Below are 17,732 nucleotides of genomic sequence, written 5' to 3'. Positions count from 1 at the left end.
CTCTCTGGCCCTTGGGGAAGTCCCTCTGGGGCTGTCTGACTTTTGGACTTCTTGGGGTGGGAACAAGGGACTAACAGTGTCATACCTGGGACCCTGTGGCCAGCCAGGGCAGTGGAGCTGGGCGTCCGAGCTGCCTGTCCCAGAGCGGCATGGTGCTGGGCTCACCACACAGGCCCCACCCCCACTGCCAAAAATACCCCATCCCTGTGGTCACATGTCTCCTGCCAGCCGTCAAGGTCCAGGCCACAAATAGATGGCATTTGAGGGGCCTCCAGCTACGTGAGGGACACCTTCCTGGGCAGGTCAGATGCTGGCCAGAGAATGCGAACCTGCAATCAGTTCTGCACGGGCCTTCTCTTTCCCAAGCTGAAGGCCACACTGCACTCTTGGCCCGGGCTGACTTTTCCTCTTAAAGTGGCCTCACCTGCTGTGAACCCTCCCCCCCCTGCCAGCAGCGCCACCCCCACCTCCCACCAGCCCAGGCCTGTCTGGGTCTTAGGGCCTTGCCCTGTTGTCTGTGTGGAATAGAGAGGGTTACTGAGTGATGATAAAGGGGAAATGACCTTTCCAGAATGTTCCTAGAGATCCTTTGGAGGTGGGCCGCTGATGACTGGGTGTGGAATAGTGGAGCGAGGCGTGCACCTCTCTCCTCCGGCCTCCAGAGGGTTACTGGCCCCTTCCCAGGCAGCACTGTTGCACCTGCTGGTGGGGGCAAAGGGACAAGTGGGGCCACTGAGGGCTCTTGGTAGCCAGCATGCCGAAGGGGAATGGGCTTTGGCCTCTAGAGAGGCTTGGGAGGGTCCAGGGGAGGAAAGTGCATTGCTCCGCACCAGCATCTCTCCTGACCCAGACGCCGGTGGTGGGCGCAAGAAGGAGGAGGCAAAACAGAGTCTGTTCCTTCAAGAAAGGGGGCCTGGTGCTGCCACCCCCAGCGCAGCCAGTCACCAAGAGTAGGCGGGCGGGGGTAACAGTGCCTCAGAGATGGGCCTCCAGAGTGCGCCTCCTCTGCCAGGCCTCCCTGAGCACTCTTTCCAAAACTTATCCGTCCTGGGAGGGGGCACAAAGAAGACCCCGTTTTCAGAGTTGAGCCTGGTGAGGCACAGAGAGGGTGAGCGACTCCTGCCTGACCACACAGCTAGCAAACGGCAGAGCTAGGACCCAGCGCCCTTAGCTGCGCTCCAGGCCATCCTGATCTCGGGGCTGATAGTGCCCATCCCACACAGGTCATTGTAACACACACTTGTGGCTTCCAGGCTGTAAGGGATGTGAAGGGGGAGTCAGGGAGCCAGACAGCAAACATCTAAGCAGACAGGTAGATGAGATCATCTCCGACAGCAACACAACGGAAGAAGGAAGTATTGTGGAGAGAAGGGGTGCCCTGGAGGGGCTGGAGACTTCTCTGAGGAGAGGGCCTTGGACTAAAAGGCCTTTGAGAGCCTGAGGGACAGCACTCAGTGGGTGGGAGACAGAGAGGGCCAGGGCCATAAGGGTGATGGTGGAGAGGCAGCTTCACACAGGGGGAGCAAGGCCGGGGCGCTTCGATTCCCAGTGAGCCAGCCAATGTATGACATGTGCAGGAAGGGCACGAACTGTGTAGGAAAGGACCCTGCCTGTCGGTGTGTGCCACCCGGCCACCTCGTGCAGGCCAGCCTGGCCCATAGTGAACTTTACATAAGTGGAGTCGTGCCCTAAGAACCTTTCCGCGTCTGTGCAACAAGAAAAACTAGTTTCCTACTCACACTGTTCTCCTGTGAGTCTCCTGTGCTACCCACACGACACACTTCACTTCTGTTTCTGACACCAGCTGGGTGTCCTACGGTTTAACTCAATTCTGGCACCATCTACCTGGAGACAGCATGAGATCCCCAGGTGAAGGGCTCAGTCCCACAAGACTGCCCGCCCCCCTTCCGGGTTTAGTCACAGGTAGTGGGTCCCCAGGTCACCCACAACTTGTTGGCTACAAACCAGTTTCCCATGACCCTGCCCCCTTGGATTTGATTAACTTACTAGAGCAGCTCACGGAAGTCAGGGAAACATTTACTTACGTTTACCGGTTTACTGTACGAGGGTATGATAAAGGGTACAGATGAACAGCCGGATGGAAGAGATGTGCGGGGCGAATTATGGCCTGGGTGCCACTCCCCCCACACCTGCACATGTTCAGCAACACGGAAACTCTGTGAACCCCATACGATCGGGATTTTATGGAGGCTTCCTCACATAGGCATGATGGGTCATTCAATCCAATTCCAGCCCCTCTCTCTCCGGAAGAGGGGGTGTTGCTGGGGCTGAAATTTCCAAGCTTCTAATCATGGCTGGTCCTTCTGGTGAGTATCTCTATCCCAGAGCCCACCCGGAGTCAGCTCATTAGAACAAAAGGTGGTCCTGGTGCTCTTATCACTTAGGAATTCACAAGGGTTTCAGTAGCTCTGGGCCAGGAACTGGGAGCAGAAACGAATATGTGTATTTTCTACAATCTCACGTCTGCCTCCTCAGAGCCTCAACGTGATTCGGAGTCAGGCACCTCGGGGGCTGTGCTGGTCAGTTTCACCACCAACAGTGGCCTCGTCTCTGCATCATGTTTCTGTGGAAGGAGATTTGGGTTGTTTCCACCTCACAGTCGCAAACATGCCCGAACGTTTCTCTCGGAAAACCTGTGTACTTGGCCTCGGAGAGGCCAGAGGGTCAGGTCGGGGCGCGAGCTTGTTCAGCTTCAGAAGCCACTGCCCGACGGTTTCCCGAGTGGCTGTGCATCTGCTCCGACTGCAGGACACGCGCGGGTCGTCTCTGTGCTGCGCATCCTCACGGACTGCCGTCTCTGCCACTCGGCGCTCTGGTGGCTCCGTGGTCATGCCACACTGCCATTTAATCCACATTCCCTTTGGCCCCTGGCCTTTCTATTCCCTCGAGGGTGTGTCTTCCCGGTGCCTGTGCCACCTTCATATGCCTTCTCCTCACTGGTTTGTAGGGCTTGTGCACTCTGGACGAGAACTCCTCACCGCTGTCTGTATTATCAATACCTTCCCTCAGTCTCACATTCTCACTCTCTTAACAGTGCCTTTTGGTAAACAGTTTTAAATTTTAATATGGTGCAAGTGATCAACAGCTTCCTTTATGGTATCACCATTTCTGTTCTTTTAAAGAACCTTTGCCTGCCCCAAAGTCATAAAGATTTCATAAAGGTGTCCTTGTATATTTTGTTAAAGCTTTGCCGTTTTAGCTTTCAAATTGTATCTGCAACCCACCTGGTATTGATGGGAGGTCCTGCCACACTTTTTTGTTTCCGTGTGGACACCTAGTTGGCCCAGTGCCACGTCAAGGCTTGGGTGGCACACGTGTGTGGGCTGATCTGTCTACAGGGGCAAAGCAGCACAGCCTCACATGGCGTTGGAGCCCCATAAGGTGAGGAGGTTTGGAGGGTTTGGGACAGGGGCTTTTTAACAATTGCCCTGGCTGCCCTGGGAGAGGCAGGGAGACCAGCTCTGAGACTGCGGGGAGGGATCAGGGGGACTAGGGTGAGGCCATGTGAGGACTGAGCTCTACCCAGAGGCTTTCCTTTCCTCCTCTCCCACCCAATCTTGGAGGACCTCACCGTGGGGGGCAGTGGAGGGATGTCTGCTGTAGGATGAGGAAACCAGGCAGAGCTCTATAGCACATCAGGATATGTTCCACAGTGGATGTTAAGTCTTGGTGGAGACCTGGGCCAGGGGGAACAAGTGATGGATAGATGGGCAGTCAGACACACATTCTATGGAGCAGGGAGCATGGGCCCAAGCAGGGGGAAAGGTGCAGGGAGAGGGAAGTAGAGGGCAGCCTGCTGTACCCCCAGGGACCACATGAGGGCACCAGAGTTCCACCGGAAGCAGACAGAGCTCAGCCCTTCCGGCCCTTACCCAGGTCTGAGGGAATGGACACTTAGGGGATGCTGGGCTCCCTTTCCTGAAGCCATGTAGTCCCCTTGAGCCCTTGAACTTGAGACAGTAAAAGTAAGCCAATTTCGATGAGTAGCTATTATGTGCCAAGGAGTCTTTCTCTTTTCTTTAAGTTTTATTTTAAGTAGACTCCACTCCCAACACGGGGCTTGAACTCATGAGGCTGAGATCCTGAGATCAAGATTCCCATGCTCTACCAAATGAGCCAGCCAGACACCCCACATGCCAAGCAGTCGTAAACGCTTTACACAAATTATGAGCTTTTAACTTTTTAAAAAATAGTTTTATTGAGGTATAACTTACATACAATAAACTGCACATATTTGAGTGTAAAATTTGCTAAGTTTTGACATTTGTGATGCCCAGGAAGCCATCACCATAATCCAGAGAGTGAACATGCTCATCACCCCTAAAGGTTCCTATGCTCTTGGTGATACCTCCTTCCCCTACTCCCAAGGTAACCATCAATCTGCATTTGGTAACTATAGTTAGGTGACACTGTCTAGAACTATTATGCTAACAGAAATAAGTCAGCCAGAGAAAGATAAATATATGATTTTACTCATATGTGGAATTTAAGAAACAAAACATGAATATAGGGGAAGAGAGGCAAAAATAAGATAAAAACAGAGAGGGAGACAAACCATAAGAGACTCTTAAATACAGAGAACAAACTAAGGGCTGCTGGAGGGGCACTGGGGGGGGGGGGGGAATGGGCTAGATGGGGGATGGGCATTAAGGAGGACACTTGTCAGGATGAGCACTGGGTGTTATATGTTAAGTGATGAATCACTAAATTCTATTCCTGAAATCATTATTATACTGCATGTTAACTAACTTGGATAAAAAACAAAAAACTAATTGTGCTTGAGCCATAAAAATAAAAAATAAATTGAAAAAAGAAAATATCAAATAAATAAATAAAATGGCTGCACCATTTTACATTCTTATCAACAATGTAAAAGTGTTCTAATTTCTCCACAACTTTGCTAACACCCCCATCTGTACTTTAAAAATTTTTTAAATTTTATTTTATTATTTTTCACAGTAATCTTGGGCACCTAGGTAGATTAGTCGGTTAAGCGTACGACTTCAGCTCAGGTCATGATTTCGCAGTTCGTGAGTTCGAGCCCTGCATCGGGTTCTGTGCTGACAGCTCAGAGCCTGGAGCCTGGAGTTCTGTGTGTGTCTCTCTCTCTCAAAAATAAATAAACATTAAAAAAAATAAGTAAATAATAATCTCTATACCCAATGTGGGGCTCTCACTCATGACCCTGAGATCAAGAGTCATATGCTGTACTGACGGGGACAGTCTTTTTTTTTTTTTTTTTTGAGAGGGAGAGAGAGAGAGCACCAGTGGGGGAGAGGGGCAGAGGGTGAGAGAGAATTTTAGGCAGGCTCAGAGCTCAGCGCAAAGCCCAATGCAGGGCTCAATCTTCGGATCCTGGGCTCGTGACCTGAGCTGAAATCAAGAGTCAGACACTCAACCGACTGAGCCACCCAGACGCCCCTTTTTAATTATACCTATCCTGGTGGGTGTGAAGCGGTATCTCATTGTGGTTTTGATTTAAATTTCCATGATGGCTATGATGCTGAGTGGCTTTTCAGGTGTTTGTTGGCCATTTATATATCTTTGGAGAAATGTCTGTTCAGATTTTTCACCCATATTTTTTTAGTTGGGTTGTCTTTTTATTATTGAGTTGAGAGTTATCTATCTATATATTATATATATATAATACCTATTAATACATATTTATATATTATATGCATGTTTTGCAATGTTTTTCTCCTCTGTCTTTCAAATTTTTTTGGATAATGCCTGTTGAGGCACAAGTTTTAATTTTTACAAAGTTCAATTTATCCTTTTTCTTTTGTCACTTACGCTTTTAGTATCATGCCTAAAAAGGCTTTGCTTAAGGCCCTTCATCACCCGAGATCATTTTCTTCTAAAAATTTTACGAAAGTTTCAGCTCTTACATTTATGTGTAGTATCTGCTTTGAGTTAATTTCTGTGTATGGTGTGAGGAAGGGAATGGCTGATCAGATGTCCCAACATTTGTTGAAATGACTCTTCCCACATTAGGTTGTCCTGACATTCTTGTTGGAAATGAACTGACTGTAAATATGACGGCTTATTTCTGAACTCTCAGTTCTATTCCACCAGTCACTATGCTTAACCTCATGCTAGTTCCACACTGTCTTAATTATTATTGCTTTGTAATAAGTTTTGAAATCAGGAAGTTTGAGCCCTCCAACTTTGCTTTTCTTTTTCAAGACCATTTTGGATATTCAGGGTTGCTTAAATTTCCATATGAATTTGGAAATTCAGCTTGTCTGTTTCTGCAAAAATCTTAGCTAAAACCTTGTTAGAGATTGCATTAAAACCAACGGCCTATTTGTAAAGTATTAGCATCTTTTTTTTTTAAGTTTATGTATTTTGAGAAAGAGAGAGAGAGAGAGAGAGAGAGAGAGAGAGAGAGAGAGAGAGAGAGAAAGCAGAGACCCGGAGCTTGATGCGGCGGCTTGGAACCCATAAACCATGAGATCATGACCTGAGCTGAGATCAAGGGCCAGATGTTCAAATTGTCTAAGCCACCCAGGCACCCCTGTGAAGTATCAATATCTGAACAATGTTTAATCTTCTGATCCATGACATATCTTTTCATTTATTTAGAACTTCTTTAATCTCTTTCAGTACATGTTCTGTTGTTTTAAAGCCTGAGTTTTGCACTTCTTTTATTAAATATATTCCTAAGTATTTTATTCTTTTTGATGTTATTATTAGTGAAAGATTTCTTAATTTCATTTTCAAAAGTATTCGATGCCAGTGGTTAGAAATACTACTGATTTTTAAAATATCTATTTTGCACCCTGCAACCTCACTTAATTCATGTATTAGTTTTAATAGTTTTCCTAGTGGATTTCTTTGCATATAAGGTCATGTCACTTGAACACAGGCAGCTTTACTTCTTCCTTTCCAATATGGGTGACTTCTATTTCATTTCCTTGCCTAACTGGCTTGAACTCCCTACACCGCCAGACAGAAGTGGCAAGAATGGACACCATTGTTTTAGCCCCGTATCGCGCGCGGCAGTTTGATTATGTGGCTCCTTGATGTAGTTTTCTTCAAATTTCTTAGGCTTGAGTTTCTTTTTCTTTTTTTTAACGTTTTTTATTTATTTTTGGGACAGAGAGAGACAGAGCATGAACGGGGGAGGGCAGAGAGAGAGGGAGACACAGAATCAGAAACAGGCTCCAGGCTCCGAGCCATCAGCCCAGAGCCCGACGCGGGGCTCGAACTCACGGACCGCGAGATCGTGACCTGGCTGAAGTCGGACGCTTAACCGACTGCGCCACCCAGGCGCCCCTAGGCTTGAGTGTCAATGAGCTTCTTGGATCTGTGGGTTTATAGTTTACATCAATATTGGAAAAATTCTATTCATTACTTCTCTCAGTGGTTTTTGTTGTTGTTGTTGTTGTTTTTTGCCTCCTCTTCCTCCTCCTTCTGGGACTCCAATTACATGTATATTAAGCCACTTCAAGTTGTCCCACAACTAACTAATGTGCTTTTCTTGTCTTTGCTTCTTTTCTACTTTTTAAGTCTCTTTCACTTTGAATAGGTTTTATGGGTACACTTGCAGTTCACTATTACTAGTATTTTCCTCCTCAATGTCTAATCTGCCATCACACCCATGTCTAGAAGCTCAGTGGGTTTCTATGAAGGTCTCTCAAACCTTCAGTCTTTCCTGTAGCTTCTTGAACATATGAAGTATGACTGTAACAACAGTTTTAATGTCTTTGTCTACTGTTTCTATTACCTGTGACATTTCTAGTTTACTTCAATTGATCGATTTTTCTCCTATCATGGGTCATATTTTCCTGCTTCCTTGTATGCCTGGTAATTTTTTACTGGCTGCCAGACATCATGAATAGTAACTGTTGGGTGCTGGATATTTCTGTGTTCCAATAAATATTCCTGGGCTTTGTTCTGGGGCTTTGTCTGGAGACAGCTTGATCCCCTGGGGCCTTGTTCATAAACTTTATTAGGAACAGCACTCGCCGTAAGGCTAATTATCCCTCACTACTGGAACAAGTCCTTCTGAATACTCTACCATGTGCCCTATGAATTACGGGCTTTTCCAATCTGGCTAGAGATGAGCCTGGGTAAACTCAGAGGATTTTTCTCTCTAATCGTTTCTGGTGGCTCCTTTCCTGGCCTCAAGGAGTTTCCTCCCAGTGTGATCCAATCAGCCTTCAGGGAGACCCTCTGCATGTCTCTGGAGTCCCCTCCGTGGCTTCTCTCGCCTTGCTGACACTCTGTCACAGGACTCCAGCCGCAGTGGTCCCCCCAGCCCCACCCTGCCAGCTCTGCCTCCCGGACTCAGGAAGTCTGCTAAGCTCTGCCTGGCTTCCCCTCCCTGAGGTCAAGGCCTAAACACCGTCTTCTGACAGCTGGGGCAACACAGGGCTCACTTCACTGGTTTCTCACTTCTCAGGGACCCACTGAGGGAAAAGCCTACTACTTCATATATTTTGTCCAGTTTTTAGTTGTTTCAGGCAAGAAAGTAAATCTGGTCCCTGCTAGTCCATCTTTGCTGGAAACAACTGTCATTATGCCGATGATTTACTTAATCCCTTCAACCACACAGCGCTACCGGGGAGGTACCTTACTAACCTTATTTTACATGGGAGATTCTGTAACTTGCCCAAGGTCACACAACTAAGTGACAGCAGAAATAAAATTCAGTATCAGTCTGTGCTAGAAGCCTTCCCTGAACCACTCCTGTGCTGACAAGACCTTGAGGGGGTGCCCAACACGGGTGCCCCACCCAGAGACTGTGGGTGTGGGATGCATGTCTGGGGCCTTCCCAAACACAGAGCACACTGAAGGAAGTTCAAGGACATGGGAGAGGAGGTCTGAGTCTGTATGTCTTTGTGGGAAAGGCCTCGGCCACCTCTGAGGGGGTCTCTATCTCTATGTAACTCGGTCTCTAGCTCTGACCATGGGACTGTGTGTCTCTGGCACTGCATGTCTGTCCCCCTCAGTCACCCGCCCAGGTGCAGCCCGGTTCCAGGCGGGCCAATCCCCGGAAGCCCAGAGGCAGGTGCTGCTCTAGGAACAGCAGGTAACTGCTTCCCCCCTCCCCACCTTCCCTTCTCCAAACTTCCCCCGACATCACATCGCAGGTCTGAGGGGACCGTGCCCCCCAGACTCCAGTGGATGGCAGCCAAGAAACCCACAGCCCAGTTACCACGTGCACACGCTGTTGCAGCCACAGGCCGTGCAGTCACAGCTGCCAGCCCTAAGAACTTCTTGGGGACTGGAACATTCTGGCACTATGTCATTCATTTCACACAACCCTCCCAAGCTCCAGACGGGGGTGGCCCAGACATTCCCCAGGGTTCTGGGGCTCGTGCTGGGCAGGCAGGTCTCCCCACCCAGGAGGAAGCTGCCTTGCCGCCTTTGGGGAAAAGGTCAGATCGGAGGCAGCTGACGAGGCTCATGGGGGTTGGGGGGAGGCCCACGGCTCCTCAGGCCCCACCCTCCCAACTGTCTGTGCCTGTGTGCCAGGGAAGGACCCCGCGTGTGCCCTCTGCGGGGGGGGGGGGGGTCCTTCTGTGTACCCTAGTGCCAGGGAGGAGCCACATACACAAAAGAGCATTAGCCTAGACACCCGAACCTTAGTTTCTGTCTTCAGAGGGGCAGGCATTCGCCCAGCGACTTCTGGAAAGTCAGCAACAGCCTCCTGCCACCAGTCTACTTGGTAGCAGTTAGCTCTGGTGTCTAATCCTCTGGGGACCACAGGCTGGGTGGCTTATCCACAACAGAAACACATGTCTCACACTTCTGGAACCTGAAGTCCGAGATCAGGGTGCCAAAGGGGGTCTGGTTTTGGCGAGGGCCCTCTTCCAGGAAAAGTCTGCCCAAAGATTGCCAGCTCTGAGTGGGCAGACTGGCCAGCTCAGATCCTGGGATGTGACCCTCACCTCTTAATTTTACAAACCAAACTCCTAGAGCCAATTCATGGAACTTTCCCTTTTCCCAAAGCAGAAAAGGAGAGAAGGAAATTGCCTGCTCACGCAGCCAGACGATGGCCTGTCCCACCCCAGCGTTGCATTCAGAGCTGGTCTCAACGTGCAGAAAGAAGCTCGGCCAGAACTTACACACGCGACACTTTTCCTGACCCTAGACTGGCAGCCGAGCTGAGGCCCAGGGCACCCACTGCAGGGCGCGTGGCCTCAAAGAACAATGAGAAGAGAGTCCAGTCAGCCCCCCGCCCTCTGGGTGGGAGCGTTTGGCACAAGTTGGGGGGTGAGCGCGGGGGCTGGGATGGACACTGCCACCTCCCCACACCCAGGGGCTGCTGAGCTCCCCCTCACTGTGCTAAACAGGGCCTGGCAGGGCCTAGCTCAGCCGGTTAAGCGCCCGACTCCTGATTTTGGCTCCCGGGCACTTTTTTTGTTGTTAGTTCGAGGTCACAGTTTGTGGGATCGCGCCCTGCCGTCGGGCTCTGCGCCGACAGCATGGAGTCTGCTTGAGATTCTGCCTCTCCCTCCGCCCCTTCCCCACTCTCTCTCTCTCACACAGTAAATAAACATTAAAAAATAAACAGGGCAAGGGATGCGGGGGGGGACCGTGAGTGCAGGGAGAGGCAGGGCTGGAGAAGCGTTCCTCTCCACCAGCCTCCGGCCGGCACAAGCAGCCGCAGGGAGGTTCCCCTTCCTGGCCCACTGGGTAGGATGTTCCTGCTGGCTCAGGTGTGTGAACCTCCGTTACATTAAGGTCAGGGCTTGATGAGGACCAAGCCCAGGGCTTCAAGCGTCCAACGCTGACTTTCTACTCCTTGCTGAGCTCCTATCTCCCCACACAGACATTAAGACTCCTGACTGTGGAGGCCCAGGAAATGAGCCCGAAGCCACCGGGTAGGCGGGCGTCAGGTGGGACACCAGGAGGAAACGCCTTGGAGGCAGCAGCAACCAGGTACTTTTTGGTAACCATGGTTACCAGGCTGCCAAAAGAATTGAGGCACCCCACCGAGTAGGAGCGCAGTGTGGCCTGAGGGTCACTGAGTCTGTGCTGGGGGGGGGGGGGGGGGGGCAGGGCCAGCTGCCCCTCCAGGGTGGTATGCCCTGTGGCTCTAGCATGAAGCATCCCTCATCTACTGGAAACCTGTAGCCTGTGAATCCCCAACCCCATGCTCTGACTCAGGGTGCCCTATCACTTACACCACAGAAACGATCTCCAGTCTCACCTGGATCCCTCAGGGGTGGACCCGGCCTGTGGCTGGTCAGCACCATGGCAGGGCCCTGGACCTGTCACTGTACCCATCCACTTGGGGCTTGCTAGGAACTGCTTCCGGATCAAAGCCAGACTGGCCAAAAGCAGAATCAATCCACCCTCCGCTTATGACCACAGCTGTAGGGACTATTTCTGGGGTTACTCTCCCCAAAAGTCCAGTCCTCACCCCCACCCCACCTCTTCCACCATTCCATTGTCAGGAAGGCAGGTGGGGGTGACTTGTCAGGTGACCGTGGGTACGTTAGCTGTTTATTGCTATTATTTATTTTACGTACAACTTATTGTTACTTACTGCCACATAACAAATTAAAGTATAATAGCTTAAAACGACACGTCACACAGTTTCTGAGAGACAGGAGTCCAGGAGCTGCTCAGCTGGGTGGTTCTGGCTCAGGATCTCTCATTAAGTTGTTGTCAAGATGTGGAAAGTGGCTGGGATCTCACCTGAAGCCTCGAGGGGCTGGAGAACCTACTTCTAAACTCACTCTCACTCACTCAGGTCCACACTGTGTTGGCCTCTCCACACTAAAGGACAGCTGGCCTCCCCCAGAGTGAATATGGCAGACACAGAACAAGAGGTACCTGCAGCCTAACCTTAAAGAGACATCCCGTCACTTCTGCAGGACCTCACTGGTCACATTCACAAGGCTACAATCCAGGAGGGGACCACTGGTGGCCTTCCAGGAAGTGGTCGACTCCAAGGCCTTTTGCCTTGACCACGGTACATCCCAGGATGGATGCAGTCTGGGGAGCAGAGACAGAGAAGCCAGACACAGCTGTGGGAACTCTCAGCTCAGCTTTCCCCTCTGGAAAGGAGCAGGTCCTGGAGTCAGAGTGAGGCAGAGCTTGCCAGGTGATGGGAGGAGGCTGCCGGGGCCTGGAGACAATCGGGGTGGCCACTGCAGCTTTGGCGCCAGAGCTAAGGCCTCACCTCTCACAAATCAGGGCTCCAAACAGCCCAGCCCCTCCCCTACTCTGAATTTCCAACTGACTGCAGTTTCATGGACCTATTCTTCTGTCACCATAGGAACTGATTCTCCAAATTCCAAAAACCTAGGATTTGCTGTCATCGATTGGTCCCCCAGCTCTGGCCCCACAGGCAGAAGGGACCCGGACAAACAGGGCTCCCACACCCACAGAGGCAGGCAATTCTGCTGACCGTGCATATGGATTCAGCACACATTTATTGACCCTTGATCCTTGCCAGGAACTGGGCTGGAAGGAAACGCAGATACTGAATGAGACTCTGCCTGCTTATGGAAGGGAACCGACCCAGGAGGAGGAGGTCCGGACCCCTCCCCCACTCCTACCACACAGCCTGGCCAGGAGACGGTGCTTCCTAAGTGTCTGCAAGACAAACGCTGAGACAGAAATAGCTGGCTGGGTGGGTAGGAGGCTGGAGTCAAAGGAATAACCAAGAGCCCATCTGGGGGCTGGGGGGGGGGGGGGTGGAGGGGGCAGGAAGGGTGGAAGAGTGGGGAGTGTGGGAAGGAGAACCCCTGATGAGGGAGGGATTACTGCAAACCTGGGGCCATAACTCCTCCCACTGAGGCCTTGTAGAAACTGCTGGAGGGGGTCTGCTGGACTGGGCTGGTGTCCAGGCTGGGCGTGGGGAGGGGTGGGATGCTCTCCACAGCTGGAGGCAAGGATGCTGTTCCTGAAAACCAGGTGCCCTCAGCTGCTGAGAAGGGGCAGGCTGCTGGGGAGGGGGCCAGCTTCGGCCTGAGCTGTGCTTGCTCAGACCTCCCGAATCTAAGCAAGAATGACACCCCTCTCAGCCATAAAAAAGAATGAGATCTTGCCATTTGTGACAACACAGACAGACCCAGAAGGTATTGTGCTAAGTGAAATGAGTCAGACAGAAAAAGATAAATTCCATGTGCTTTCACTTGCAGGTGGAATCTAAAAAACAAGACAAATGATCGAAAAATAGACTCCTGGGGCACCTGGATGACTTAATCGGAGCACGCTACTCTTGATCTCAGGGTTGTGAGTTCAAACCCCATATTTGGTGTAGAGATTACTTAAAAAATAAAATGTTTAAAAAAACAGATTCAAATACAGAGAAACAAACTGGTGGTTGTCAGAGGGAAGGTGGGTGGGGGGCTATGTGAAACAGGCAATGGGAATTAAGAGGTACAAATTTCCAGTTATATAATAAATAAGTCACCGGGGTGCCTGGGTGGCTCAGTCGGTTAAGTGTCTGACTCTCGTCAGTTCAGATCATGATCCTGCAGTTCGTGAGTTTGAGTCCCACATCGGGCTCTGTACCAACCCTAAGGAGCCTGCTTTGGGATTCTCTCTTTCCCTCCATGTTTGCCCCTCCCCTGTTCACACTCTCTCTCAAAATAAGTAAAATAAACATTTAAAATTTTTTTTTAAATTGGGGCAGCTGGGGGGCTCAGTCAGTTAAGCATCTGACTCTTGGTTTCGGCTTAGGTCATGATCTCGTTGTTTGGTGGGTTCGAGCCCTGCATTGGGCTCTGCACTGGCAATGCAGAGCCTGCGGGGATTCTCTCCCTCTCTCTCTGCGCCTCCCCTGCTCTCTCTCTCTCCCAAAATAAATAAACCTCATAAATTAAAAAAAAAATTTAAATAAAATAAATAAGTCACGATGAAAAGTACAGCACGGGGAATATGCTCAATAATACTGTAATAACTTTGTACCCTGGCAGACGGTGGCTTCTCCAATCACAGCGAGCACTGTATGGAATTGTTGAACCACTATGTCGTACCCCTGAAATTAATGTAACGTTGTCCATCACCTACACCTCAAAATTAACAAAAGACACTCTTCTCAAACCTCCTGACTCCATCCAAATTAATCAAGTCAGTATGAATTGAGCCATTCCAAGCAACTGTGAGGACAAAGGTGGTTGACACAGACATGGCCCTGGCCTCTGGAGCCCACGGAGACTGGTGGGAAAGTGGGGAGAGAATTCCAGCCAGGAGGCTGAGTTCAAAGACACAGAGATCAGAAGGGGCTTGCGTGGCTGAGGAACTGTGTGTGGTCCCCGACAGAGCCTGAGAGACCTTTGGAGGGTCCTCACTGCAAATCTCCCTTTGGCAACAGCGTTAAGACATTACCAGAAACAGGAAGTAAAGGTAGCATGGGGGTGCAGGTGGGGGTGGGAAGGACAGGGAGTAAGGCAGGCAGGAAATGGGACACCAGGGATCTGGTCTAGAGTTACCACTGCCCTTTTATGGGAGGAGGGAGAGCATGACAGCCCCAAGTTCCAGGTGATTTCCCCAGGTGGCTCTTTTTCATTTGGCCACACAGGTAGGGAGGACCCTCTCTTTCCTGCAGGGTGTGTGGGCCCCTGCTTTGTACAAACTCTACCCACCCTCCAGCCCTCCCCCCCCCACCAGGCTTCACATCCCCACCCCACCCCTCTTCTGCACTGAGGCCCTCCCTGAGCAACTGCTCTCCCCCAACCAAGCTGAGCTCCCTGCTCCAGCAATAGACCCTGGGCAGGTCTCTTGCCAAAGAGGGCTTCCCAGGCCTTGATCAACTGTTCTTTCCCCACAGCCCTGCCAGAGCTGCAGCTCCGAGACAGAGGGACTACTTTGAGGTTCCCCCAGGGCCGGGTTCACTGAACGTGTGTATCTCCAAGGCCCACGTGGCTGCCACCATCTAGCACCACTGACCCAGGTCCTTGACTCTCAGGGAGATGGGCAAAGCAGCCAGAGGGCAGGGATGACAGGCTTGGTGGGGACTTGGAAGTCCCTGACAGGTGAGCATGGCTGAGTGTAGGAGAACCAGGTGATTCCTGCCTACGACACGGCCACGGAGGCCACTGGAGGAGCAGCAGACTAACCTCTGTCAGTGACCCACCCTCTTTCTCCCTGAAGAGCCCTGGCCAAGCAGGAGGCAGGCAACCATCTGATGACCTCGGCTGCAGTTGGAAATGAATCTTGGCTCAGCCTCAGATGGGCTCAGGGGGAGACACTCCAGTCTCAGCTTATGTGGCTCAGACCACCCCTCGTTGACCTAGAGCACAGCCCCCTGCAGCAGCTCAGGAAGACCTGGGACCGCAGGACAGTGACTCCAGGGCTGATGTCCAGTGCTGCCTAGTATCACTGCCTGGCACTGTATGGCTGACGCAGTAGGTACTCAGGAAAAGGCATGGGCAGGACCACCCTCCAGTCTTCTCCCACTAGCAGAGACCTCCCCTCCCAGGGCACAGGTCAAGACTGGACTCTGGTGGGGGAGTACCCCTCCCCCTCCCACCGCTGGCGCTAAGTGTTCTTTGCCAGTCTTGCCCCAGTTCCTTGTCCCCAAGACTCAGACACCCTCTCCTGGGCAGACGCTGCCCTGGGGCTGACTCAGTCCAAGGAGCTTTGTGTTGAAGGAACCAAGAGAGCAAAGTAGGAAGTGGACCAGGCCAGTGCTGAAGCTTCAGGGCAAGCTTTCGGCTCTGGCCACAGCTCAGCTGCCCAAGACAAGTGTGTGACTATGTCTCCACCTTCCAAGGTCCCCAGAAGTGGCAGTAGGGTAAAGTACCTTAAAAAAACAAAAACAAACAAACATCTTGCCCAACGACGCTGCACAACTGCTTTCCCACGCTGGGATACATTCTGGGAAACGTGATGACTGTCACCTTCCCGCCTGAACCTCCTGAGGGGCCTCTCACCCCCCCCCCCCCCGCCCCGCCCCGCCGCGCCACTTCTAAGAGGGTCGCTGGCCTCTGAACCATCGCAGGCGCACCAGCCAGGCCCGGCGGGGTGGGGGGGGGGGGGAGGGGGGCGGGAGGAGGGGCGGGAAGGGACGGAGGGAAGGGCCCACCCGAGGGTGCAGACTGTGGGGAAGAGCAACCCGAAGTCCCGCCCCGGAAGTCCAGCGCAAAGTAACCAGCAGACTGCCCCCACCCCCACCCCCAGCTAAGCGCTGAAAGAGACGTCAGACTAGACTCTTCACAAGGACAAAAAAAGATAAAAACTCTCTCAATGTGGGCCCTGGAAACAAATACTCTCTGGTCCACTCCCGGCAAAGGCCGCGGCCCTAGAACGGGGTGCAGCTTCCGCTACAGTCCTCACCGCAGCCACGGCCTCCAGGGCGCGCCCCGGCCCTGCAGGCCAACCCTGGGGGCGGCGAGGGGCGCCCCGGTCAGGCCTGGCGGGAGCCGCAGCGCCAAGACCGACCCGGGGCGCGGCAGGGGGAAGAAGGGACCGTCGAAGGCCGCGAACGGCGGGCAGCCGTACACCTGGGCCGGGGGGGCGGGGCGGCGCGAGGGCCCCAGCTGGCGCAGGCAGGCCGCCAGGTGGCCCAGCAGGCGAGAACGCACGTCGGCCGGGACGCCCTCGCAGCCGGCCAAGAAGCGATTCACCTCCGCCAGACACTCGTTGAAGCCGGCGCGGTACTTGCCCAGGACGGCGGGGTCAGCGCCGAGCGCGGCTGCGGGGGCGGCAGGGGACAGGCGGTCGGTTCCCCCCGCGGTGGCCCTGAGCGCCTCCCGTCACCTCCCCCTCCCGCGCCCCGCCCGCGCCTCACCTGTCACCTGTACGCGTCGCAGGCTCTGCAAGTGCCTCACGGTCATCTCCAGGATGTCCGCTTTCTCCAGCTTCGAATGGCGGGAGCTCTGGGGACAGGGACGGTGTGGGCGGCTGGCAACACAGCGGCGCGCCGAGGCTCCCGGCACCCGCCCCCCCTCCGCCCCTCGATCCCACCTCCCGACCCCGACTCACATCCTTCCTGAAGGCATCCAGGACGAGGGTCTTGAGCTGCGCGAGGCTTTCGTTGATGCGCGCTCGGCGCCGCTTCTCCATGACCGGCTTGGAGGACTGCGGGCCGGGCTGTGGCTGAGTCCCGCGTGCGTCCGCCCCACCCCACGCCCCCCACCCCGCGCCCGGCAGGTCCCCACCTTTCGGTGTTCCGCCGCGCTCCGGGGCTTAGCCGGCGCTCCGGCCGGCGGCGAGGCTCTCGGCTTCCCCGGGGTCTCCGCGGGCATGGTGCGCCCCCGCGCCTCCGGGCCCGCGCGGAGCGTCGCCGGCCGCCGGGCTACTTAAGGCGGCGCGGCCGCAGGGCGTGTGAACTCGGCTCCGCATTCTTTCCCACGCTGGCGCCAGCCAATGAGAGGCTGCGCTCCCCCTCCCCGCTCCCCCCAGCACACTCGCGGGCTGCGCGCGGGGCCGCCCGCCCCCGGCCGCGGCCCCCGCCAAACGTCAGTCAAGCCTGCGCCCCGGGCCCGCGACAAAGGCCACTGGAGGCGCCCTGCCCGCGCCCGCCTCCAGCTAGGCCGGGACCACGCGGGAAGGGCGCCTGCCCCCGCCTCTGCAGCCGCGGCCGGAGCCGCACGCCTGCGCCGGGCCTCTCCGGCCCGCCCGGGGCAGCGGACCCCGCCCCGCCCCGCCCCCCTCCCCGGGCGGGGCGGAGTCGCGAGGCCCTCTCTGAAGCCCAGCGGAGTCGGGGTGGGGGTGGGGCGCGGAGTTCACGGTGGGCGGCGCGGGAAATCTGAAAGGAGAATTCTCCAGGGGAAGTGGGTCAGACGCCCCATCCCCGC

The 17,732-nt window shown here is 53.6% G+C and overlaps 1 protein-coding gene across 1 annotated transcript; it reads right to left on the bottom strand.

Annotated features, from left to right (window-relative positions):
• Positions 1-14,047: 14,047 nt before the first annotated feature.
• On the bottom strand, positions 14,048-17,520 carry HES4 (hes family bHLH transcription factor 4). The gene is made up of 4 exons (XM_047868795.1): positions 17,094-17,520; positions 16,918-17,013; positions 16,724-16,811; positions 14,048-16,627 (listed from the first exon to the last, which is right to left on the bottom strand). The coding sequence occupies exons 1-4, from the start codon at positions 17,178-17,180 to the stop codon at positions 16,266-16,268; spliced, it is 633 nt and encodes a 210-aa protein (XP_047724751.1). The 5' UTR covers positions 17,181-17,520; the 3' UTR covers positions 14,048-16,265.
• Between the last annotated feature and the right edge of the window lie 212 nt (positions 17,521-17,732).

The sequence above is a fragment of the Prionailurus viverrinus genome, chromosome C1 (assembly GCF_022837055.1).
Source record: "Prionailurus viverrinus isolate Anna chromosome C1, UM_Priviv_1.0, whole genome shotgun sequence".
Classification (NCBI taxonomy): domain Eukaryota; kingdom Metazoa; phylum Chordata; class Mammalia; order Carnivora; family Felidae; genus Prionailurus; species Prionailurus viverrinus.
This window is presented reverse-complemented; position numbering and strand designations above follow the sequence as displayed.

What these genes read in the sequence shown, in the direction of transcription:
- HES4 (XM_047868795.1), bottom strand. Translation starts at nt 17,180, where the DNA reads ATGCCCGCGGAGACCCCGGGGAAGCCGAGAGCCTCGCCGCCGGCCGGA. An exon ending in GCGCGGCGGAACACCGAAAG is followed by an intron (nt 17,014 to 17,093) that starts GTGGGGACCTGC and finishes CCCGGCCCGCAG; the next exon opens with TCCTCCAAGCCGGTCATGGA. An exon ending in GCGACGCGTACAGGTGACAG is followed by an intron (nt 16,628 to 16,723) that starts GTGAGGCGCGGG and finishes CCGCCCCCGCAG; the next exon opens with CCGCGCTCGGCGCTGACCCC.